The 27,696-nt window shown below is 32.4% G+C and overlaps 3 protein-coding genes across 3 annotated transcripts; 2 read left to right on the top strand and 1 right to left on the bottom strand.

The window, feature by feature from the left end:
• The first annotated feature begins 1,077 nt into the window (after positions 1–1,077).
• Positions 1,078–2,195, top strand: LOC108840091 (dehydration-responsive element-binding protein 3). Its single transcript, XM_018612916.2, has one exon. The coding sequence runs from the start codon at positions 1,269–1,271 to the stop codon at positions 1,968–1,970; it is 702 nt and encodes a 233-aa protein (XP_018468418.1). The 5' UTR covers positions 1,078–1,268; the 3' UTR covers positions 1,971–2,195.
• An 8,796-nt stretch (positions 2,196–10,991) lies between these two features.
• LOC108843446 (ultraviolet-B receptor UVR8) lies at positions 10,992–13,277 on the bottom strand. Its single transcript, XM_057002843.1, has 4 exons — positions 13,063–13,277; positions 12,799–12,960; positions 12,394–12,608; positions 10,992–12,318 (listed from the first exon to the last, which is right to left on the bottom strand). Exons 3-4 carry the CDS (start codon positions 12,490–12,492, stop codon positions 11,089–11,091), a joined length of 1,329 nt encoding a protein of 442 aa, XP_056858823.1. The 5' UTR covers positions 12,493–12,608; positions 12,799–12,960; positions 13,063–13,277; the 3' UTR covers positions 10,992–11,088.
• A 5,980-nt stretch (positions 13,278–19,257) lies between these two features.
• Positions 19,258–26,971, top strand: LOC108840025 (protein NRT1/ PTR FAMILY 1.3). Its single transcript, XM_018612837.2, is given in 6 exon segments — positions 19,258–19,342; positions 19,406–19,490; positions 19,492–19,621; positions 24,905–25,446; positions 25,650–26,097; positions 26,526–26,971. Coding segments are annotated over 6 exon segments (1,656 nt in total). The 3' UTR covers positions 26,892–26,971.
• Positions 26,972–27,696: the final 725 nt, after the last annotated feature.

Genomic DNA, 27,696 nt, shown 5'->3' with positions numbered 1-27,696 from the left:
CTCAGTTAATTAATCACCCTGTTTGATACGAAGTTCCATACTCCTGTTCAAAACTAATTTATACTAATTAGTATATTGATTCACGTTAATTTATGATATATTATTACTAGATTGCTTATAACATTATATATAATGTTAACACGACCAGTTGAAATAATTGGTCTTATCGGTGTGTATTTCTACTTAAATCTTACTATATGACCATTAATAATAATCTCTATACAAGTCTGTTTAAGAATGATCTTGGAGGCATATACAGTATATGGTTAAGACGAAATCCCTAACTAACCCTACTTTTGCTTACAGCTACTTAAACTAAGAATTTTTTTGTCAAAGAAAACTAAACTAAGAAATGCAACTAAAAAGTAACGTTTCCGCATGATTATTTCCATGAAATTCATAATCTGAAGACAATGAATTAAGTATGTAACTAAGTAATATGTTAATTCTAAATAAAAAATGTCATCATGGCTTATCTCATCTCTTAGATACATCGATTAGCTTCACATGAGCATGTATATGCAAATACGTATATGTGTATGTAAATGCGAATGTATATATATATATATTAATGTTCTTGTGCATGGTAAAAGACAATTAAATAAATATCAATGTTCTTGTGCATGGTAAAAGACAATTAAATAGTAAAACTTAGGTAAAAACTTTCGTGTCACACAAATAATACAGAAAGGATAAATGAATAAATAAAAGCTTGTCTCGCCATGTTCTCCACGGAGACAAGTTTCATACCCGGCCGGGACGTTGGCATAGATACTTCAGTATTATCATTCTGATGTGGTGTCCAAAACCCAAAAGATATCATAGCAAATAGTGACTCCAATTGTCTTGTTCTATACTAATAAATATAAAACACCTTTTTTTACCAAAAAATGTATAAATTTATATAAAAAATAAGAGTGGGTCTATAAAAAAACAAAATAAATTAATAGAGCCAATGGGTCCATTTCCTTTATTGCATTGTTTTGGTCCCATTCCCTCTCCACAATAACACGTCCAAAATATTAACGCATATAAATATTTGAGTGATTGAGAAAAATGATAAGACAAGATTTTACCTACACATTTCTTCTTCTCATATCAAAGTTGTTTCTCTCTAGTTTTTATTCATCACTTCACTATCTACCCTCTGTAGTTCTCAAACCTTTATTTTCATCCAGACACTACAAAATATAGCCTGTTTTAAAGAATCCTTGCAATTCCCTAGCAAATCGTCATTTTCTAATATTTGCATTAGTCTCTAGATCCGAATGGTTGAATCAGTTTCAACGAGTACGTCCATCGAGGAATACGACGACTCCCTCCACAAGGAGAGAGTGTCTCAGCTTCACAACCCCTACTCATCGTCCGACTTAGTGAGCCAAGATAGGAGAGTAGAGCAAACCGATAATTCTAAGAAGACCAAAAGGGTTAAAGATTCCGGTAAACATCCGGTTTATCGCGGCGTGAGGATGAGGAACTGGGGGAAATGGGTTTCGGAGATTCGTGAGCCGAGGAAGAAATCACGTATCTGGCTAGGAACTTTTCCGACCCCGGAGATGGCGGCGCGTGCACACGACGTGGCAGCTTTGAGCATAAAAGGAAGCTCAGCTATACTGAACTTCCCTGAACTTGTTGAATCATTCCCTAGACCCGTCTCCCTAAGCCCTCGAGACATTCAGACAGCCGCTCTGAAAGCAGCACAGATGGAACCAACCACGTCGTCGTTTGCGTCTTCATCTTCTGATTCTTCGCTTGAGTCCCTTGTGTTGGTGATGGACCTCACGAGGACTGAGGCAGAGGAGCTAGGAGAGATCGTGGAGCTGCCAAGTCTCGGTCCAAGTTACGACGTTAACATTGGAAACGAGTTTGTGTTCTCTGACCCAGTGGACTACTGTTTTTATCCTCCACCGTGGGGAGAGTTGTCGGAAGATAGTTACGGTTACAACCAAGTCTTGTCATGGGATCTCTAACGAAGTTTTTAATCAGTTTTTTTTTCCTTTTGTATCGTCATTGTCTTGTTTAATTAATAACTTCTTTTGAAGCATTCTTTGTTTTTGATTTCGTGGTGTAAGGATTTTTTGGGTGCGTGTGTGAGCTCCATAATGAAATACGTGTACAAAACTATATTTGAGTTTGTTTTTTAAATATTAATATCGGTTTGGTTTTTGAAAAAGAAGTGGAAAAACGTGATTCTTTTTGTAAGTATCATCAGGTGAATAAGCGAAAAATAAAAGTCCACGAACTTTATGGTATTGCAATAGTACAAGATCATTAAGCGTTCTAAACTGTTTTTTTTTTTTGCTAAAAATTAAGGGTTAAACCCGGGTCACTATTGGAACCAGACCTAACCCCCGGGGGAGTCGCAAGCCCGCGGATGGACTCCTTCTCCTGGGCATTCAAATGGGTCCTAAAGCATGGACCCATATCCGCGTTAGGTGAACAGAACAATGTGACTTAGTTTCGCATAGCAGGAGGATCGAACCTGAAACGTGTTGGCGTCCCAGGCCCGTCCACTGCCACTTGACCACAAGGCCCGTTCACGTTCTAAACTGTTGCGTACGTGTTTTCTTAATTTTGTCTTTTAACTATTAATTAATATAAATTAGATTCTCATAATCATTCACGTTGGAATGGAGAATTGAGAACTAAGGTAAAACAAGAAAAACACAAAGCGAGCCCAACTTGTCCAAGCTGACGAAAACATTACAAGCCACATATATATACACATCCATGCAATATATTGTTATAACAAAGATTTTTTCACATAATTATACTACAATATAGTATTGTCTACGGAATACTACAATAGCATCAGACAACTCGTTTAATTTAATTAGAATTAAAGAGATAATAGCTTATGATAAAATCAGATCTGATTAACTAGCTAAAATTTTAATTGAGAGTGTATTTTACTAAGAAAAACTGTAAAAATAACCACGAGATGGCGATCTCATGGCACACGCGTTTTGAGTGAGTTGCTAAACAATTTGGATTCGAGAACACTTCATTACATTACAATATCCTGTAGTCATACGGATATTACCTTTTTTTTATTTTCTTTTTTGAAGATTGATATTCACCTATTACTTACGATCCTTTTAAATATCTGAAAATATGATTTTTGTAGAATGTCTTCTGTTGAAATCTCCTTGATGATTAGTTTGAATCATTCCATTGATATGTTAATAAGAAAAAAAATATTAAGAGGTTACTGGATAAACGCAGATTAATTTAATAACTAAAGGGGCTTGTTGATGACTCCTAAGATAAGCATACTTTATAATATATCTGTACGTGTATGGTGCTTAAATGAGGAGGATAAAGAATGTCACATGTCTAGTCCTGTCACATTTACATCTTTTCAATGTTCATTATCTTTTCAAGAACATTATAAGTTTACGATTACTGTAAGTGATGCAGTAAAGCAGAACGCTTGGGCAATCAGGGGTCAGCGGAGTCGTCACTATCACGAGCTCTACACGGCCATCACTGCGGTTAACGTTCCTGATCCACAGGATAGAAGGGATGTGATTCTATGGAAAGCCGGGGACGATGACTATCAAGAAAGCTTCTTGTCAACAAAAACTTGGGAGCAAATACGAGGAAAGAAAGAAAAGGTGAGATGGAGTAAAGTGGTATGGTTTGCACAAGGAGTACCTCGCTTCTCTTTCATAACTTGGTTGGCAATAAAGAACAGATTTTCTACGGGTGATAGGATGAGATCATGGGGAATGATACAAGGTTGTTTGCTATGCGGTGAAGTCAACGAGACAAGAGATCACCTCTTCTTTGTTTGCCCATACTCCTTTACGGTCTGGCATGATTTGGCAAATCGGATTATTGGAGCTCATATTGATCCGGACTGGCAGCTAACTTTGGAGTATATGGAGGAGAACCGAGTGAGTACAATGGATGGTATTCTTATCAAAATGCTCTTCCAGACGACAATTTATCATCTATGGCGAGAGCGCGCGCAATGCGAAGAGGCATCACACTAGTTGGATGACGGCAGAAGCTATGTGCAAAATAATAGATAAAGCTATGCGAAATGCATCATCTCACTCAAGTACAGAGCTGGCCACAAGCTCGAAGAATTAATGCGTCGATGGGTTTTCCACACTATATAGACACGAATCTTTTTTATTTTCGGTTTCTTCAAATACTCATAGGCTAGCATAGCTTAGAAGTCAAAGTTATACTTTTTATTTTTTTGTAAATGTCATTTCCCGTAAAGGATGAATAAATTTGAAATTTCATCAAAAAAAAAAAAGTTTTCGATCACCAAAAAGAGCTGTGATGATATCTAAACTACTCGTCTTAAAGTGGAATACCCATGAAATCAATCTGTCTAAGTCATTCTGTTATGCTCGTCAGGAGCATTTTCAATAATAACATTAAATTTGATTTGAAATTACGGCAAATTTGATGTTTTTAGTGTTAATTTTTTTTTATTCTCTCTAACAACAACACTAAATTTTACATCAAAAGTAATATTATATATTATTTGATATTTTCAGTTTTAAAATTTTATTATTTGTAATTGATAAATAATTATTTTATTACTTCTAAATTATTATTTGTATCTGATAATGATATTAGTCATTTAATAGTTTATTTTGAAAATAAAAATAAAAATAAAAATAAAACTTTATTTTTTTAATTATGTGAAAATAAATCTGAAAATATAAATAATACAATATATTAATGTTTAATTATAAATTTGATAGTAATTGAACCATATTATTAGATAAAACATATTAAAATATGTATTATAAACATTTGGTGTGATGAATAGTATTACACAAAATTTGGTGTAAAACTATTCACATTATATCAAATTTAGTGATATGGTGTTAATTTTGGTGTTTTGTTGGAAACAAAATTAATTACATCAACTTGGTGCTGTGGTGTTTTGTTGGGGAGGACCTAGGGTTACATATCCAGTGTTTTCAAACCCCAAATTTGAAAATTTCTAACAGCTTGAAAACTCCAAAAGTTTTGTGTGGACTTTGGTATGATATTTCTTTGTTTTATTGTAGTTATGTTGAAAGTGATTATTCGACTCCATTTGTTGAATGTTTCGTTGTTATAATAGACTTGTGATGAAAATAATAAAACTAGTTAGTTATCTAATAAATTATATAAAAATTGTGCATAAACAAAATATTTTTCTGCTGGTGAATTTTTTTTATGGATCTGTCCACCTATTTCAAGTTAATTTCATCTAAGGTTTCTTACTAGGGTTTGTCTTTTTGTTTTGCTTTTATGAGAGATCGGAAAAATCGAGCATATCAAAATTATCGAAACATGGAGACTAAGATTAATCTGAAAAGATCAAGAAGAATAGGAAGTCAATATTTATCTAATATATTATTCCATATTAGATTAAAAAGTTATGTTTTATCATTCACTGTATAATCATATTGTAGCTTATTTCTGTTGAGAGTCAATAATACTTTTTTTAGTTATATATTCTCATCAATTTATCGAATTTAGTTTCGCGTTAATCTGATCGGTTTCGTTATATTAAAGATCCACATACAGTAAAACCTCTATAAATTAATAATGTTGGGACTACACCAAAACTATATTTTTTTATTAATTTATCGATATACTAATTAAACCAAAAATTCAATTTAGGACTATAAAATTATATTAATTTATAGATATTTTTAGTGTATATTAATTTATCGATTATTAATTTAAAGAGGTTATATTGTAGCTCTAATATTCCCCACTAACTATTATCAGGCATTATACCACGCAAATCTATAGTGGATCCGACATAGCTTTTCTTGCATATCTTTGTGAGGTTTTGGAATTCTTAAATCAAAATGTATCTGTGACTTTTTCATGATGATCTATATGCATAAATCCAAAAACGGAAAGAAATCATCGACTCCTTTATCATCGACCAAAATCGTAAAACGAAAAGACTACACAATGTTGATATCGTTATATATAAAAGGGCATCTGACCACTTGAAATTAATATGCTTTGTTCTAAATATGCAAGGACTAAGGATCGAGCGAACTCGACAGTTAGTCAGTTACCATATGTCTCGCAGCTGTGTAAATCATTTCTTACCTATTAAAAACTGATTTAACGGTCGGTCATCCTTGCAGTGTATAGTTAGCTTATTAATCCAGTTTATGATAATTGTAAATTATATAACCACAAATGCCAATACAATAGAAAAAACTCGAATTCGTGCGTAGTAAAGTATAGCCTTCAATATACAATATATTTTGTCGAAATCTTTATCTTTGCTGCTTGCCGTTTCAAGGATGCTTTTAATTATTTATTTTTGGACAAATAACTTAACTCCATCAATGAATCAACTAGTTGATAACAAAAAAAAACTGCGGCCTAAAGAGCTATCAATAAGAAAATCTGGAAAACAAAATTTTCAAATTTCTATTAAAAATACAAGGGAAAATAACACGCAAGTTGCCTTTGGAAAAAGTTCAAAAAAGAGAGAGTTGCATATCCCATGTGGAGCCTCGAAGCCATAGATATCAACCATTATCAAAATAGAATTATATTTCCATATTATTCCGCTTTGCCCCAAAAAACTTTGGCTTCAATATATTTCTATTTTACATACATCAATAGTGAGTTGGCAATGAAATGATTTTGTTGACATTATTTATTGAAATTTAATATGAAAGGACATTGCAATGATTGTTGGATGGATTTCTGTTGTCCTGCACTGGTTGGTGGATGATGAGATACTACAAGTGCCACCAATTTTTTGTCAAACAAGTAAAATCACAAATTTTTTTTTAAAAATCACATAATTTTGGACTGATTGTAGAAAGGGGCAATTTGCTGAATATTCATAGTAGGTCCATTAATAAAGAATATAGCCATTGCACAGTATTGCTTATTGGATGGGACAATTATACACCCGTTTTTCCGTTTCGCTCCCTAACCGCGCGTGAAACATAAGATAGGTAAATGCATTTTACGTATTCCATTCTATTTACCTTTTTTATGTAGTACAATTTAACTGAAAATATTTAAATACAAGATTTGATCATCGGACACGTGCACATTTCTAAAGAGAAAGCTTCAATATTATGAATTTCAATATTGTTGACAGGCGAAGGTCACAACAAGGTCTCCTGTCATCGTCCAATATAAGCAATGTAGGAAAAAAATGGGGTAGAAGAAAGATGTGTTTGGGTCGTTGTAGGTGATATATTCTATATGCCGTTACATTATAGTCTAGTACACATCATATCTATTGGTTGCCCCATATACCCTAAACCCAAATCCTAAACCTTAAACCTAAATCTATATACCCTAAACCCAAATCTTAAATCCTAAATATAAACCCTAAACCTAAACCATATACTTTAAACACAAACCCTAAACTCAAACTCTAAATCTAAAATCTGAACTCTAAACCCATACCATAATTTGTTCTATACTATTTACTAATATCATATAGTATAGGCAAAGACAAACAAACAAACAAACACAAATCCATATACCCTAAACCCAAATCCTAAACCCTAAACTCAAACCCTAAACCCCAAACCCAAACCATATACCCTAAACCCAAACCCTAAACCCCAAACCCAAACCATATACCTTAAACCCAAACTCTAAACCCAAATCCTATAGCGTAAAATCTATACCCTAAACCCAAATTCTAAACCCTAAACCCAAACCCTAAACCCCAAACCCAAACCATATACCCTAAACCCAAACCCTAAACCCGAAACCCAAACCATATACCCTAAACCCAAACCCTATAGCGTAAACTCTAAATCCAAATATCTATATACTCTAAACCCAAATTCTAAACCCTAAACCCAAACCCTAATCCCCAAACCCAAATCATATACCCTAAACCCAAACCCTAAACCCCAAACCCAAACCATATACCCTAAACCCAAACTCTAAACCCAAACCCTATAGCGTAAACTCTAAATCCAAATATTACTAAAAATAAAAATGTATGGGACCCATAAGCATTAGTTATCTAAACTGCGATTCCGCCAACATCTCATGCTGAAAATTTGAGAATTCTACTTTTACAATTTCAATCCACCTTAAATTGAAGTAGTTATTTATACTATACTATAGATAGTAAATAAATAGTATAGACTGAAACGACAACTAGTTCTAAGGTTGAGAGAAAGAGAGAGAGAGAGAGCAACTAGTTCTAAGGTTGGGTTTCATCTGTTAAGTAACTATACTATACAAGATTCCAACATAGTATGGAATACTCGATACAACACATGAACGTGTTATACATAACTAACACATTATATTATACTATATAAATTAAATAGTATAGAGAACATGATACATAGAAACATCACAATGTAAATCGTTTATAAATTAAGAAAGAGTGACAGTGATGCCTCGCCGCGATAAAGGGGAAGGAGAGGAGGGGGGGGGGGGGTTGGGAGAGAGGTAGGAGAGCCGCGAAGGAGAGGAGGGGGAGGGGGAAGGAGTAGAAAACATTAAAAAAATGTTTCTATACTATGTTTATAAAATAGAATAGTAGAATGCAACATGTATTATTTATCTTCTCCGATGGTTCTGCGTATTCTCCGTTTCGTAATCAACATGTATCGAAAAGTAAGAAAAGTGTAAAGCCAACCAAATATACGAAGAAAAGTAATCAAATGATCAATTGTTTCATCTTATGATTAATCAGTTGTTGTTCAATCTCATCGGAGCTAGCTTGATTTCCTTTGATAGAAAATTGGGATCCTTTCTAAAGTTTGTTGCCAAATCAAAGGCCTCTGTGATATCTGTGATGAGAAGGGAAAAAAAACAAAAAAATAAGAAGAAGAAGAAGCGCGTGTGCAAAATGATAAAGGATGAGGACAATTTTGTATATATTGTAGAAAATATATGGTATATCATAGCATATGCCTTATAATGGTTATATGGCTAATATTTTTCCAGTAATGGTTATGTCCCCTAATTCCCCTTGTAGAAAAGGATTTTCACGGGGCATTCTCGAAAATACATGGTTAGCTCGAATTTTCCGAAAAGAAAAACATAAATTTTAAAAGAGTTCCAAATAAAATATTTAAGAGGAATTTGTAAAATCTTATAGTCACTAGTATACAATTTATTTTGGGTACATAAAATAATATTAAATAAACTAGATCAATCAATAAAAATACAATATTTTATAATTTGTCACAAATTTTAAATGATATTAAACTTTATATAGAATTATGAGAATACCACTTGTTATGAAACAAAATAAAAATCCTTAAACATCACTTAAATTGATACCAAAAAATATTAAAAATGATTGACAATCATGTTTAAAAATTTTAAAGCCTTATAATATTCTATACTATTATCTCTGTTTTATATTAGATGATATTTTATTTCAATGCACAATATAAAAAAATACTTTTTATTAATAATATTACTAAAACTATAATTTAAAACTAATTTATTTGATTATAATAGATATAATAAAAATAAAATTGGCTACATTATTTTTGATAAAATTAAAGTAATCTACATTTGTGCAAATATTTTCTACTATAAAACAACAAAAATCACTAAAACATCATCTATATTGAAATAAAAGAAATATTATTTTGATTTTTTTTTGCCAATTTAGATTTTTGATTATGAACATAGTAATTAATAATTATAGTTTAGTTCAGAAAATTTATCATCTCCTAACTTAAGTCGTTAACTATTTACCCATTTAACTAATTTTCTTAGGCATCATTTCAATAATCAACAAATTTTAGTAAATTATTCAAAATGATTTCTAAGTATATATGTTCTCCGTGGTTCAAATTTTAGTAAATTATTCAAAGAAGACTGTTCAACAAAACCAAAAAAGAAAAAAAAGGGACATGGAGAGAAAAAGTGAACCTTCCTGTTTCCTCCCCTCCGGTGACCTGAGCTTGTCTCAGTGTAGGATCTGTGTGAGGAAGGCTTTTTGGCTTGATTTTTTTTTTATTTCTTTTCTGTCTTTGTTATTTAGTACTTTGTGGTGACTAGAAGAACTTGGGAAGCAGATCTAGATCTCAGATCTGGAGTCTTGGTTGAAGTATAACGGTGGTGGATCGTTCCTCCTCCGGTGAAGCTTGGTTTTCTTGCTTCTTCTGTGCTTTAGCTTTTAGGGTTTGTCGGCAGGTCGTTGGAGTCCTGCTCCTTTCTCGCTGATGGCCTCTTGAATCCGGTTTGCTAGTACGTTTCTTTGGTTGCTTCTGGTGGAGACCTGGACAGTGTTAAAGATCTTGGGTTTGTTTGTTTCGATGTTTCTGAGGCGTTGATGGTTTGGGTTCTTGCGGAGAAGAGGCCAAGGTGAAACTGAAGGAGTCGGCTATGAGTTTCGAGGCATGTCGCTTTGCGGTGGGTGAAGTGGTGTTTGTGCGCTGAAGCTCGCCGTTTGCAACTGAGTTGCGTCTCTAGGAGATAGATGTTATTGTCTTGGAGTGATTGCTCCAAGTTTGGTTGATTTCCACTGATTTGGTCGTTATTGTCCAGGATTTGGAGTGGTTTTTATCCAGTTACCGGCTGTGTGAATAAGACGTGTTCGGAAATTTTTATAGGCTTTGTCGTCGAGTGATGGTGCGTATGAGGCGCGTAGAGAGTACAATCAAGGTCCAATGGCGAGTTTTAGTTGGGATTAAAGGGTGTATTCAGCGACGGTTAAGGATTCTAACCTCTCTCGATTCAGTTTTATATGTTGGTGATATTCGTGTGCTTCTAGTCTATCTCGATGATCTTTCATTCTGGTGTTATTAATGGATGAGTCTTCGTTAGGTAAGCTCGTCCTTGAGTGTCTGGGGGTGTTCTCTTTTCCGGTAGTAATCTGGCCTTCTTTGCTTTAGTTTATGTTAGCTTTCTCGTTGTTGTTTTTACTCTCGATTCCGAGTGGTGTTGTTTACCTCGTCGGCTTATGTTTCCGGAAAGGATTTGTTCCTTTGCCAGCTTTGTGTAATGCGTTGTGTAATGTTCGGTTATCTCAATATTAATCCATCGGATGACAAAAAAAAAAAATGTTCTCTTCTCCCGCTAATATTATCAGTACAACTTTTTACTTTTTGAACACCAATATTATCAATACAACAACTGATATTACTACTGTTTAGGGGCTGATGATGATTGAAGACAATCTTTCATAATCTCCTGAATCCTTCTCTGCAACACCTTATCCTTAACCCTACTAATCATGTCCTCATAGAAAGCTTGAAGCCTCATAAGCTGACTCTTATCTGCACTCTCCAGCATCTCTCCCCACTCTTTTCCCATATCGAAGTACCCAGAAACCCGTAACGAATACGGGATGTCTTCCTCTTCATTGAAAGGTTTTCCAAATATGGATCCATGGAGTATGCTTGCATATCTTTCCATCACCATTAGCTTTGACTGTAGCTGTCTAATCTCCTCCGTTGATGAGCTTTTGTCATCATCAGGTTTAGGCGCTTCTTCACTGTCCTGTTTCAGCTCATTTGTCGGCCAGAAGACAGGGGTAGGAACATAACAGTCCATAACGTTCCCTGTCCCAAGCACTCCGTTTCTCCCTCTTCCCCAAGACCACAGCTTGTAACCACCGTTTGCCACAAGAACCGTATGTGCAGCCCCGCAAGAAACCTGAACCGGGTCACGGAATCTTGACCCACCTGAGATCTTTCTTGGTACACTGTCGTCTCCTGCTTCCACTTCTGAGAAATTCACATCAGGGCATAACCCCAGTCCCCTCTCCATTCCCCATGACCACACGTGTCCCTCGGATGACACCACGCTTGTGTGGAACAACCCACAGTCCACAGAAACTAAGTGAGCATGTTCCGGGAGCTCTGAAACTGGCTCTGGAACCGATGAGCTCTTGGTGCTTCCACGCCCAAGCTGACCATTTTCCCCAAACCCGAATGTCCAGCAAACGCTCGGTCCGTTCGGTGTCTCCTTCCTGTAGGTGAGAAGAGCTGTGTGGTGAGCACCGCAAGCTATGTCGTAGACCGTAAGACCAGATTCCTGATTAAACGTCTCCACAATCTGAGGCCTTGCACGGCTCTCTCCATCCCCAAGCCCTAACTGGCCATGATGATTATTACCCCAAGAATACAACGCAGATTCTTCTGGGATCTCCTTAGAACCAACAAGAGCAACAACGTGCTCATCCCCACACGCAACCTTCAAAACAGTCCGGCCATGGAACTCCCGTACAGGACACGGAATCGGGACGCTTGTGAAAGACAAACGAGGCTCAGGTCCGGTGTCTTGTGGAGGAGGAACATTGCCCCACATCCAAAGACCTCCGTCATTATCAATGGCAAGCGACATCATGGATCCAGCCTTGACAGCACAAACCTATACCCAAAATGTAACAATGCTTCAGGCTTTTGACTACCAAAACTAAAGAAAGCGTTTCCCAAGTGACAATACCTTTAAGTCTGATCTAGCTTCTCCACCTGAATCAAAGAAGTTCTGTATCAAGCGTGGAGCCGAGGTGTTCTCCCCATCAAAACCAAGTTGGCCATCCATTCACCAGTCAAGGATCCAAGGCATTATTATATAGAGAAGAGAGAGCATGAAAATAAAATAGTTATCAAAATAAAGGATACAAATGTTATAACCCCAACACCAAACCGAGCCATCTTCTGCCAAAAGCTTACAAGAGAAATGGTCAATACACATCCATATATCATATAAAATTTCATAAATATACACACTAACAAGCTTATATCCGTATCATGTACATCTCAAACCATACTTTCATCACTCAAAATCAGCAGCACATATATGCTAGTAGAAACAGTGAATTTGAGGCATATGAAGAGAAGAAACAACCTGAGAGAGCGAGACTGTGATAAGCACCAGCAGCAATACCAACGATTCGAGCTGCTGCTGGGGACTCGAACTCGACTCGAGCTGGAACAAGCTCGTCTGACTCTCTCCCCGTCCCGATACGGCCGAACATTCCTCTTCCCCACGAGTAAACACATCCATCGCCTGCCAAATAAAAAAAAAAAATCAAAAATCAACTCAAGAAAGAAGGAATCTATCTCTCTGTCTACTACTAAATGAGAGCTGTGGAGTTGTTTTGTTTTTTACCTGTTAGAGCGATGGTATGCGCTTCGCCGGCGGCGAGAGATGTTATTTTCCGGGAAAGATCTTCAGAGATCTGTAACGGCGTCGTTTTCTCCTCCATCGCCCCACTGCTCGGAGGTGTTTCTATATATGGATAAGGTTCGTGCTCAAATTTGATTTCTCGAATCTCCTCTCTAGCTCCAGCGATCAGCACTCGTGACTCGACAATCTTTTTTTTTTAATTTTGTTAAATGTTTTAAATTAAATACAATCATTAAAAATATCTTCGGCCTGTGAGTGTCTCAGTCTGTTTTAGTGTTTGCGCAGTCTTCTTCTGTGTTTATTAGATGGGCCTGTAGCTGTATAGTTTATTATAGGCCCATTATTATTATCCGACCCATGAAAGTTGACAAGGGTTTTCGTACGATGCATAACAGCATAATAAGTGACAGATAAAAGTTTTACAGCAATTGATAACTTTTAGCAATAAAATCCTTCGATTATTTTTAAATTGGTAAAAAACTCTTCAATTAAATTTTCAAACATTATGAATCTTCAACTTATAAACCGTTAACATTTGTATTCTATACGGAAAGTGGTAAATGTCAACAAAATTATTCGGTAAATGTCAACGAAATAACAGAAATTGCAGTTGAAGGTTTCTTTTGTCAAACTTTTAGTTGATGGGATTGCTTTAAAATCTTTCTTAGTTAATGTGTTTTAGTTTTAAAAATACTAGAGGGTTAACCGCGCTACGCGCGGTTTATTTATCCATAAAATTTATATATTTTAAATGTTAAATTTAAATTTAAATAACAAACTTTATAAATTAATTAATTTTATTTTATGTTATATTATATCATATCATTTAGTTGTTTTGATATAATATTTGACAAATGAGAATGAAATATTATTTTTTGAAATATCATTAATTTGTATTCAATATATAAAGCCCTTTTTATTAATCATTTAGTGAGATGTCTATCTCTTTCTTAGACATAATTCAAGTTTCTATTAGTGTTTTAGTAATCATGTTTAACTTCTTATAAAAATTTCAAAGATTCTATATTTAATATTTTAAAATTTCTATTATTTTATGTATCATATATTTTGTTATACATTATCTGATTTAATTATTAAAATATTATTGAAGAATAGGTAAATAAATATTTAAATTTTGTAACTATAATTTATTTTCAATATTTTTTGTAAATAAGTATTTATTATAAAAATGTAAAATTAAAGATTTAATGTTTAGATACTAAATAAAAGTACTTTAACATACCTTGTTTGTATGTTAGAGTAGAAACATACTTCCATTGTTATTTTAGACTTTGAAATTAATTATTAAACGTTTTAATATAGAGTCATAAAAGCGAAAAGTAAATTGCAAATTTTCTAAAATTTGTAAAAGCATCTCTAACTCAACTCCATTTTTCACTTAAAGTAGAGTTTAAAGTTAAAATGCTTGAACCCCCATTTTATTTTTTTACTCTATAGTAGAGTAAAAAATGGATTATACTTCAATGATATTCTATTTTAAAATTAAAAATAGAGTAAACTTTTAGAAATGGTCTATGCCTTCTCAAAATGCATATGAATCAGTGATGTTCTAACCTAAATTGATCTTTACATTATTTGGTATAACATTATAAATAAATGATGGAAAAATCTATGGTATATATGATAGACTGGAGGTAATATATATTTTTTTAAATAGTTGTAATGTGATTTACTGAGTGTAATCAAGCCATAAATATATCTTAATCTTTTTAGTTTAACAGTACTGTATATGATGATTTGTAAAAGTGCTCTTCCAAAGTACGATTTAGTAAAAGTCACATTACATTTACAATGAGATAATATTAGAATGATGCTTAAATTACTGGGAAACATGACTCGAACAAAAAATATATATGTATATATATATATATATGTTTGTGTGTACATATATTCATTCGTGTATACATTTATAGAATAATGGTGCCAAATCTGATGAAATATTTATGACTAAATCTACATGTTAGTGGTTAATGTTGATCACAATCTAAATTTGAGTTGTGTAATATAAACATTTGTATGTGGGTACAATTTATTTATAATGTGAAATGTTTAAATATCTATAGATTGCAAGTGCAACAATTTATTTTATTTTTTTTTTTTATTATTTTTTTTTTTCAGTTTCAAAAAAAAAAATTCTGTAAAAGAAGGGTACACTCTACGCAGCGTAAAACAAAACGTAGTTGTAATATAGTGATGAGTGTGGGGCCATCAAGTGCCATTGTTCAGTGAGGTAAGTGCTAGCGGTTGGCCTTGTTTTCTTCATCACAACTCATCGCTGGGTTGGATGACTCACCATTAGCCTCATTAACCTGGAAGTTTCCAACACAAAGTGAGAGAATTGACAGTGTCCCGAGAGTTGTGTAGTTTTTGAGAAAGTTAATTACTTTTACATAGTTGTTCATCAGCTCAGAAACTTGTCGCCCAATGAGCTCCGTACCAGTGTCTCCAAGAAGAACAAAAGTTGCTTTGTCCCCATTACCGTGTACAAATATTTCCAGTCTGTATCTGTGAATAAATTTAGAGACTGCATGGAGCTGAGCGTTAACATACATGTAGAGATAAGTATTATTTGAAAAAATAAACCAAGTATATGCTAGTTTAGATTATAACAGAACGGAATATGAAGACAAACTAATAACGACTGACGTAAAAGCTATAATGAAGGATGCTATATTGTGACTTACGTAGTCGTATATGTGTAATCACCAACTCAGTATAGTGTTTACTGTTGTGATCAAGACAACAGGGGTAGATAGGCTAGCGGTCCTTTGCACTTGATGTTTATATATAAATGTGGGTAAATCAATCACAGGGCAAGGTCATTTGCTCGTTCTGCTGGTGATGTCACTTATGGAGCGTTCTTGGAGTTGTTGCCCATCGATCAGCTTCTTACGGCCTGCCCATCTTCAAATTTGAAAATAAATTAATATGAGTGACCTTTAAATAGGCTGGTAAAAGAAAACAATGACGTTGTGGAAAGTTTTTATTAACAAATGGAATCCTGGAGTTACCATATAAATCACCACTCATGTTGCAGTTAGCTTCGAAATCTTCAACTGAATGGAACCTGACCATCTGTGACTCTGTCAAGAGCTGACTCCCAATGTTTAAATAATTGATATACTCATTGTGTTATTGTAAATATTGATTCGAATTTGAGATGTTAAAGTAGTTTACCTTGTATATACTTGGTACATGAATTCAAAGTTGAAGCTATTGATATCCAACAAATTAGATACTTGATGCGCTGCCCAAGAACATAGTATGGCTTTGTTAATGCTGGCTAAAAGAAGATGGAATTGTATACATTCCAAAATGTAGATTGATAAAATGACCAAGTAAATCACCTTATCAAAATTGACGCATAGCTCTTCTATGGTTATCATCTGAATCAATATATCTGAAAAGATTGTAGGAGAAGCAATCACATAGAGTTATAATCAAACTAACGATTGATGAAGACAGACAAATATTAGGAATAACATGATGTTTCAAACTGCGACAAAAAGAAAAGCACATAGGGGAGAGTAAGCAGAAACAACAAAGCAATAATCTACCAAATCAGCCACCACGATGTCATCTCAACATATTTATAACGCTTAAATTTAGGATCAAAAAGGTGAGGGCTTTTAGCGATTTACCATTGGCTGGAGCTGTAGCAACTGAGTTTCCCATTGTTGTTAGCCATTGATTCGTTGAGTTTTGATTGACGGCTTTGTGGAATGGAGTAGCAGAGAAAAATATGGCAGCAATATATATAGAGAGAGGAGCACCAGTGATTGATCAAGAGGAGCAATCAGAAACCGAGAGCAACCGATGAAGATGAAGTGGAAGAGTCCGGAACGCTTTAGAAGAAATTAGATTTCTGCGAAACTGAGTTTGTATTAGGTTGTCATGTTGGATTTAATATGGGATAAAGCTAATTTTCAAAGCTCACAGAAAATGTCCAGATTCACGATTTTGTCGTCAAAAAAAACAGGGATGATGTGGAGAGATGAAGCTTTCTCATTGGTTGATTTTATTAATCCTACGTGGATACCGTGAGCTTTGAGCTTATTCTCCTTTTAGTATAGTACTGATTTTTGAATGTTAAAGGTGGTTAGTATTGATAAAAAAAAAAGGTGGTTAGTATATTTCAGTCGGATTATTTAATATAATAATAGTCATCCGCAAAGAATCCTACTGATCAACTCTTAATATAAACTAGATTTTGACCCGCACGCCCGTGCGGGTGTATATTTTTACAAAATATGTTGTTTTTCATGTCAATATTAGAGTTTGGCAAAAAATCCGAATCTAAAAAACTGAAATGATCCCGATCCAAAAAGAAGTATAAAACCCGAACCGAAATTGATTAAATATCAAAATTTTGGTATTTAGAGAACTGAAACCGATTCCGATCCGAACCGAAGTATTTCAGATACCTGAATGTATTTGAAATAGATTTATATACTTGTATATATTATTTTTAGACTTAATGTATATAAAAACATCTATAATATATATGGTACTTATAAGTTGGTTTAAATAATTGAAAATATATATGAATAGTCAAATGTAAAAATCTAAAATAGTTAAAGTATACTCAAATCACCAAAAATACTTAACATAATTATTGATTCTCTATCCAAATATTTAAATCAAAACAATTTATATGTTAAGTTCAGGTATTCTGATATATGTTATTCAAATTTATGTGTAATATATTATTTTTTTTTATATATTTTGAGAAATTTAAAGTATATAATGAATTTAAATGAGTTATCCGAACATGAACAAACCCACAAAGACCCGAATTTAAATCCAAACATAAATTTATAAATATCCGAATGAAATTGAAATTTTTGACCCCGAAAACCCAAAAATCCAAACAAACCTAAAACGAACTCGAATGGGTACCCGAATTCCCACCCCTAATTTACAATCTATTTTTTTCCTTTAAAAACACATCAAACATATAATTAATAGTATTTTATACGTACTATCATATAAATAATCACATATATTATATTTTCAATAATCACATATATTGAAAACATTTTTATAATGATTATTGGAAAATATTTTAGTACAAATAACTTTTTGAATATATGTATATTTTAAATCAATTTTTGATATAAATCAACTTTAAATAATTATTGTGATTTGAAATATGTATATAAAGTTTAAATTTTGTTTTATGATTATTTTAGACAAATGATATTTTTTAGATAATTAGATAAGCTCTTTTTCGTATATTTTAAATTTGACACAAATATATAGTTTCTCATAATATAATAGATTTCTAATTTTTCTTAATAACATAAATATAAATGCAATGGAATCAGTCAATCAGATCATTAGTAGCCAACAATTTAATCAATGATTTATTTATGCTCCATATTTTAGTTATTGTCAGAGATTGTGCATATCTACTGAGATTTTGTTTTGAAATTTAAGGTAACTAACATTTAAAAAAATATTTCATTAATTATATTTTATTTCCAATTTTATTAAAAAAATAGTTAATATTAATGGCACAAGTTGGTAAATATAAAAAAGAATTAAAGGTGAATTTTTATTTGTATTTCATTTTTAATAAAATATAGATTGTCTTTTCCCAAAAAAAAAAACTTAACGTTGTACTCGCGAACTGGTTTTGTAGGTTTCATCTCCTTAAGAAAAATAAAATTTTGGTTGGTGCCATACTACCTTATTGTTTTTTGTCTGTTCTATAAGTAGAAGAAATGTAAATATATAAGGCTGTGACTCGTGCGTATCAATATGGAACATTATTATTTTTGTATTTAATAGTTAGATTTTGTGGAGTGTATCATGCAAGAGATCTAGATTGTAAGCATATATATGTAAATTAGTTGATACAGCTTAGAATATTCTCTTTCTTGTTTATAACCGAGTGATAACAACAATGCATAACGTAAGGAAAGTAATGTTCAACGAATTAATGATGTAGCGAAATTATAATTTAGATAGGCAATGAATATAAAACGGCTGTTTAATGCCAATGGCATTAGAATGTAATTTTTGTGCAACTGTAAGGGCTAATTTTTTTTTGTACTTCAGCCTTAATAGTTTATAAGATTAGGAACATCTTAACCCCTTACTGATACCACTAACATTATTAGGAGAAAAAAAAACAAGAAGAAAGATAACAAAATGGATCTGGAAGCTCTTCTCGCCCGGAAAGCTACGCACCAGCAGCCGGAAAAACGCAGTGTTTTGACCATTTCGAGTATTCTTGGTATAATTGTCATATTATATTTATATATGTGTGTGTTTTTGTTAAGCGGTTTAATTTGGATAGCAAGTCAGGCGTTGGAGAAACTAGCTTACTACGGATTGGCACCCAACATGATACTTTACTTGACGGCGGAGTACGGCATGACAACGACGGGAGGCCAACATACTCTTACTCTGGTGTGCCGCCACCAACTTCTTCTCTCTTGTTGGTGCTTTTATCGCTGATTCTTACACGGGTCGCTTTCCTCTTATTGGGTTTGGATCATCCGCCAGCCTACTGGTACGTATTTCGGAAACTATGAAACCAAAGAAGTTAATTTGGTTCGTTTTGTTTTATTTTACTCTTTTTTTTTTCTGTCTAACTAGTTTTACCTACCGTGAGTATTAGAGTATTCACATATCGTTTATCCTTTTAGATATGTTCACTCATTTTATGCATGTTATTGTATCATTGCTAGGTTTTCTTGACAAATTTCTAAGTATAAATTATATTATTGCTATTTTTAAGTGTAAACACAAAATATATTAATGTAAAAAACATTAAATATATTAGCATTTTACGGTGGTTATCTCAAAATTTTGAAAAATTTGGTGTGCTAGCTTTTTAAGTTTTTTGAAAAAAATATTCACCACCAAAATGCTAATATATTTTTATATTTACAAGTGAATATAAATATTAATTTAATTTGTATTAAAAATCTCTAAAAAGTTATTAAAGCGCATTCTCTTAGATAGTTGAGTAACATATATTTTCAGCTTTGTAATCATGCAAGAAGTGTTTTTTTTTGCAAGAAGTGTTTTTACTGTAGTTTTACCTCACCACAGAAAGAATAAATCGAACTAATGATCTCAATCATGCAAGAGTTTGTGTTTTGTCAAATGAGTTACAGAAATTTTTAAAAATGACTATTCAAGAGAATTGCTCTTTTGTTTTTCTCGTATTTAAATATAATTCAAAAAAGTTGTTACATTCTATCATATTTTATAAAAGAATTTTGTCATTGTATCATATTTTATTCTAAAACTGTCCTAGCAATAACATTTTGATGATTGCATATTTTCCATGGTGGATATATTATAAAATTGTTACAAAAATAAAACAAAAGGATGTGTTTTAAAATACCACTAGCTTTTGACCCGCGCTTTCAAAGCGCGGATTTATTTTCCTTTATTTTTTTTTAAAATTGATAAATATTTAGTAAATGTCATATTTTTATATATATATTTTTTTATAAAAGACTTAAGCTTTTTTATTTTTCTTTATCGTGTTTCATTTTAAAAGAGTATAGGCCAGAACACAATATTCGGACCCGAAGAACCAACCCGAAACCGACCCGAAAATCAGGGTCCCGAACCCGATCAGACCCGGGGTAAATATCCGAATGAGTTCTAAATTGCTATATCCGAAGAACCGGTCCCGAATCCGACCCGAACCGAGAACCAAATGAGTACCCGAAGATATCCGAAATATATCTAAAAATATATGTTATAATTATATTTATAATTATTATAATTTTAATTAATTTTATAAGTTAACTATAGTAGTTATTTTCGGTAATTTTGAGTATTTTTGGATAAAATATGATAATTTGGATAAAAATTTACCAAAAAAACTGTATAAAATGTATATTTTTGGTTACTATTGAATAATTTGGATACAAAAATTTGAACCGAATCAGATACTTTGGTTACTTTAAGTACAAATAACCGAACCCGTTAGATACTTTGGTTATTTGGTTATTTTGCAGGTTCTTATGCATGAGAACCGAACCCACCCGGACCCGGAAAGACCCCACTCGAACCCAACCCGAAATTTTATAATACCCGAATGAGATTTAATTTCAAAACTCGAATGGGGTTTAATTTTAAAACCCGAAAAACTCGATATCCGAAAGAACCAATCTGTACCAGAATGGGTATCCGAACGTTCAGGTCTAATGAGTATTTATGTTTAGAAAATTAAACTTTATTTTTTAATGAATTAAGTTGGTATAACTCTGATATATTAATTTTATTATGTGGTTAATTTTTTAATAACAAAAAATATACTTTTAATAAAGATTTATACTTTTCAATGAAAAAATTCAAAATTTTTTATGAATGCTTAAATTATATTAAAAATAAAAAACATAATAATTAAGTTATTAATTTTTGTTCACTACACAAAATATTAAGAATGGTTGAAAATAAATTATTTGAATTAGGGAAAAAAATAAGAATTGGATCTGATTTCTTAATCAGCCCAAATGGCCCAAGAGAGATGATGTGGGCAGTGGGCTGGATCCAAAAAAAAATGACCCAATAAAAATGTGTTATTAATATTACTTGATTGCCCTTAATGAAATAAGCAATGTGAGTTAAAGAAAGAGCATGTTTAGTAAAAAATCCAAATGTGCTTGTACTTTAATAGTATAGATTACCAAAAATAAAAATACTTATTTATTTTATATTTAGATCTGGGTTTATTGATTATTTTAAAGTTTAGTATTTATGAGATTGAGCTAGGGTAAAAATTTAAGTTTTAAATAATTTAGTTATTTTATCTTTTAATTAGTGTTATTTTGATTTTTTATATGTTATTTTATGTCATTTTTTGTGTGGTATCAAAGTCTTATTTTATATGTAAGTAACTTCTTATCTATCCTATTAAAAGTGAAGTACAAATGAGTACTTACCCTTATTTTTTGTTATTATTTACAATGAAATGACACTGCATTAAATATTGTTGTTTCATTTAATTGCTCAACAGTCAACATTCTCGATTTATTGTTGTACCCAAACCATATAATTTTATTGTAAATCTGTCTATCCTAAAATCGAGTGAACCAAAATTAATTTCTTTCTTCCCATCAATCGTCATTTGACCTTCCCTGCAAAATGAAAACTAAATATATAAATACTTAACGTACTATATGATTTATGTCAATATGCTTAATATTGATTCATGTAACTTCTAGCTTTCTAAACCATTGATTTCATGTATGTATTATTATTTTTACTCTGTAATTTTGTATGATCAATTGTATGTTTTGTAACATGGTCTATTTAACAATTCTCTAATATAGATAAAATTGTATTATATATTTAAAACGTATTTAGGATACAATAACAAGAGATATTATAGTTAGGATCATTTGATATTATCTGCTCACAAAATCAATATATAAGATAGTTATAATAATATATAATAAATAATTTAAAGTTGTTTTATATCAAAAATTGATTTAAAACATGCATATATTCAAAAAATTATTTTTACTAAAATATTTTCCAATAACCATTATTAAAATACTATTAGTTATTATATGATGGACCAATACAATTAATTATATGATTACATATATATGATACATAATAGTAACTATGATTGGGCATTCATGTATCCATTCCGGTTCGTTTCAGGTTTCTGGGGTCAAAGATTTCAGCCTCATTCATATATTTCTAAATTTCAGTTCGAATTATGACTAGGGATGGGCGTTTAGGTGTCCATTCGGATTCGTCTCATAACTATTTGGGTTTTGGGTTTCCGGGATCAAAGATTTTAGCTCCACTCAGATATTTCTAAATTTCAGTTCGAATTATATTCGGATCTTTGCGGGTTCAGTTCGGGTTCGGATAACACATTTAAATTATTTTTTAAAATTTATTATATATTTTGAATTTCTTAAAATCTATAAATAAAATAATATATTGTATATAAATCTAAATAACATATGTCAAAATACCTAAATTTAACATATAAATTGGTTTGGTTTAAATTTTGGATCAAAAATCAATAATTATTTTAAAATATTTTTGGTATTTTGAGTGTACTTCCACTATTTTACATATTTATATTTGACTATTTTTATATCCTTTTAATTATTTAAACCAACCTAAAAGTATCATATATATTCTAGATGTTTTTATATATATTAAAACTAAAATAATTAATATATAAGTATATAAATTTTTTTCGGATATATTTTGATATCCAAAATACTTCTATTCTAATTGGTTGTGGTTTCGGTTGTCTAAGTATCAAAATTTTGAATAATTTGGATAATTAATCAATTTTGGTTCGGGTTTTGTAATACTTTTTCGGATCGTGATCAGTTCGGTTCTTCAGATTTGAATTTTTTATTCAACTTTGATATTGATATGAAATATAAATATCAATATATTTTTAAATATACATCCGCACGGACGTGCGGGTCAAAATCTAGTCTATACTATTAAAAGAGAAACATTCTGAAAAAATCTACTTATAAAAGATTGTTGGACCTATTCATTAGAAACTTAATATTTGATATTTACCTTAATTAATCACTGAATATGTCAATATTAATAATATTGTTTCCTTATTTTACTCCTACAATTTTGGTACCTATTGTCTAATTTTGTAATCTGTCGAATCTACTATAATCTGTCTCTGTTATTTTACATATAGATTTCCAAACCATCTCATATGCTCCATTGTCGTCAATTCTAAGTGGGTATAATTAAATTATAAACGGGTCTACATATGAATTCCATTGTTCATACGACACCATCTTACATGAGCCAATGATGCATCTATTAATCCACACATTGCAAAGATTATCAAACTAATATTTTATCTTCTAAGTTTCAACCAAATTGATGGTAGCCATCAAAATAAATTAAAAATACTAATTTTTGAGAAAATTCATATATTTTTCTATTTGAAAATCTCTCGTGCACATCTCAAATGTAACCAATTACAAAACCTATCACAACAATGTTTACCATTCTAAGTTTTTACCAAACTATTATAACCATCCGAAATGATTTAATATGACGGTGTAACCTTTTTAAAACAATTTTTATTCGAATTCCAAAACTATACCTAAAGCCAAACCTAAAACTTTAAAAAATATTTGTAAAAAATATTTGTAATACAGAAAAAAATATTTGAAATATGAAAATATACCTAATATACAGTGGCGGATCTAGACATGTTTTAAGTTGGGGGCACAGCAAGAAAAATAAATTTAGATGGGGGGCATCTTTACTATTTTTCAACTGAACTATACAGATTTTTATCAAATTAGTTCAAATACTCAAAAAAAAATAAAAAACAGTAGGGGGCACGTGACCCCGTACCCGCTCACGTACGTCCGTCCCTGCTAATATACACAAGACATTTTAGGTATTTTTGGTACCTGATCAAATCCCAAACATGATCCATACTCGAACCGAAACGCGCAGATCCAAAAAAATACCTATTATGTATTTTATCTCAAACTCAAATCTGAACTAAATCGGTATTTTAAAGTCAATTTTGGATTGGTTTCTCCGGTCTGGAAAATATGTCAGGCCTAAAAATGTTACATAGAAGTGTACATATAAAAATCTTAAATAAAATAGTTTATAATTTGTACAGTTTAAAACATATTCATTTTTTCTCGGTAAATACAACGTTATAATATAATAATGTATAACAATTTTAAAATACTAATTAATATTAAATTTTGTTGATACTTAATAAATCCGCGCTTTTTAAGCGCGGGTCAAAATCTAGTTGATCCCTTAATTTTCCATATTTTCCTCATTGCTTAAACAGGGAATGCTTTTATTATGGCTGACAACAATCATTCATCCAGAATGCTACAAATCAACACAAGTTTGTCAACCAACCACACCACTTCAACTCACTCTCCTTTATTCCTTTTTTATCCTCACCTCCATCGGCGCCGGCGGCGTCAGGTCCTCCTCCTTAGCCTTCTCCGCCGATCAGCTCCAACTCAACCATGCATCACGTATCACCACGTCAGCCCTAGAAACCCTCTTTAACTGGTACTACTTCTCAGTCATGCTGGCTTACCTCCTCTCGCAGTCGTTTCTCGTCTTCGTTCAGACAAAGTATGGTTGGCAGATCGGTTTTGGAGTCTCTGTCGTTGCCATGGCTTTATCGGTTGCTTTGTTCTTCGTGGCTTCTCCGTTTTATGTCAAGCTTAAGTGTGAGCCCGGTCTCGTATCTGGACTTTTCCAGGTTCTTGTTGCTGCATTTAGGAACCGGCACATTGATTTGTCATCGGAGGAGCATATTATATCGTACCATCACGAAACGGGATCTCCATGTTCAATTCCAAGCCAAAAAATGAGGTTTGTTAATCTACTCTTTACAAGTTAAAAACAAATCTATTGATGCTTAAATTAATTTAAGTTACATATGGTCAGACCTTATCCGATTTTTTTCTAAAAAAATATTAGAAGAGTTAGAAAAAAAACTTTTTTGATCACATAACTTTGATTGGTAACAACTTTCTATAAACTTATCTTCTTGTTGATTTATTTTCTAACTATAGGTATTTAAACAAAGCATGCGCCACAAGTAACCCAAAGAGAGACCTAAACCTAGAAGGGAAATCACGTAGTCCATGGAAACTATGTAGGGTGCAACAAGTAGAAGACCTTAAATCTCTTGTCAATGTCCTACCAATCTGCTCAACGGGAATCATCTTGTCACTTGTCGCAGCTTGCCAAGCCTCATTCATAGTTCTCCAAGCCAGTGCCATGGATCGTCGCACTTTCGTTCAGGGTTTCGAGATTCCTCCAGGAAGTTATAGCATTTTTATGACTATCTCCTTCGTGCTCTTCCTTGCTATTTACGATCTTGTCGTTGTCCCGTTAGTCTCTTGGATTATAAGAAAGCCCTTTCGATTGGGAGTAATGGCGAGAATGGGAGTTGGGGTTTCAATATCGGTGTTATGCATCTCCTCTCTCGCGACCGTGGAGTACGTTAGTAAAAGAGCTGTAAGTTTTCATTCTGAGTCTAATTTGTGTTTGTTTTTACAAGTTTCAGTTGGGGTTCATAGTTAAAATATTTATAGACACATTCATACAAAAGAATTAACTTTTCTATAATTTTGTTTTTAATTAGCAAAATTTGTCAAATTTAAAACCTAAATTATAGACTGTAATGCTACACATTTAAATGTTAAACTCTAGCCATTAAACAAAACAGTTTTTTTTTTTTAGTTTAGAAAGAGTTAACCTGTTTTCTCTTTTATATAGTTTTTTCCCTTTGCTAGTTAATAGTTATCCCGTATTTCATAAGTTGCAACAAAGTTTTTTTTCTTGCATCAATTATTTGCGTCCAGTTTTAGATATAACCCGAAAAATTGTTTTTTTGGACTTGAACATCATCCGACTGTTTTTCTTTTAAATGGTCGACTCACTAGAGAGACGAGAGAGGTTCGATGCTGTCGGCGATTTGGCTATCGCCGTACATGATATTAGGAGGCATTTCAGAGGCACTTGTTGTCATAGCACAGAACGAGTTCTTATACTCTGAGCTTCCCAAGTCCATGTCAAGCGTCGCCACCACACTCCCCGGCCTCGGCTTGGCCGCCTCAAGCATCGTCTCGTCTTGGATCATCACTGTAGTAGACGTCGCCACCTGCCGGAGCTGGATCACAGAGGATATAGACGAGGGACACCTGGACTATTACTACTGGCTCGTGGCGGTATTGTCTCTTCTCAATGTTCTGTATTTTGCTTGGTGTAGCAAAGCTTATGGTAAATGTAAAAGTGATTCAGATAATTAAATAGCGACACAAGTACAAGACATTTGAATCCGTATCAAATAAAATTACACGAACAAATACTAAAATTTATCCGTATTATGTTCACAGTCATCGTAATATAGCTGTATGTTTGTCTTACGAGTGTTTGTTTGTTTATACATACAATAAAATTAAGAGATATATGATATGTCTCTCAATAACACTCAAATCAAGTTTTTGTTCAAAAAATTAACACACACTAAAAAAAATCTCAAAAATAGTTTTATTTTATTCAAATGTAAAAAGAAATATATTTATATATTTAGATTTAAGGTTTAGTGACTAGAGTTTAGGGTTTATAATTTAGGAAAGATTTAGAGTTTAAGACCTGAAATTATTGTTTTTTGTTTATTAATAAAAATTATTTTGAATTTTTTTGAGTCTATTTTCGTGACAAAAACTAAAACTGTTATTTATGAGATTTTTCTTAAAAATTTTAAATCGGGAAAATCCCATGAAAAACCTTCAAAGTGGCAAGCACTTCCACTTTAAACCTCCAAATTTTATGTTTCCATAATAAACCTTGAAATTAAAGATATTTTTAACAAAAACCTTCAAAATGACTAACGTGTTTTATGTGATGTTAAGATAACTAACGTGTTTTATGTTTCTTAGAAACAACGACGAAGAAGATAGCTTCTTTGAAGTCTCTGATGTATCTGTTCATCATTTTCGCCTACGGTATTGCAATTTCATCATCGGTTTTTGCCAGAGCACAAGATGAAGAGAAGCAAAGAGAAAACCATAGGATGAAGAGACGAGAAGCATTGGGCGTAGGTTCCTTCTA

The sequence above is a fragment of the Raphanus sativus genome, chromosome 2 (genome assembly GCF_000801105.2).
Source record: "Raphanus sativus cultivar WK10039 chromosome 2, ASM80110v3, whole genome shotgun sequence".
Taxonomy (NCBI): Eukaryota; Viridiplantae; Streptophyta; class Magnoliopsida; order Brassicales; family Brassicaceae; genus Raphanus; species Raphanus sativus.
The sequence above is the reverse complement of the archived record's forward strand: the minus strand, read 5'-3'. Positions and strand labels throughout refer to the sequence as shown.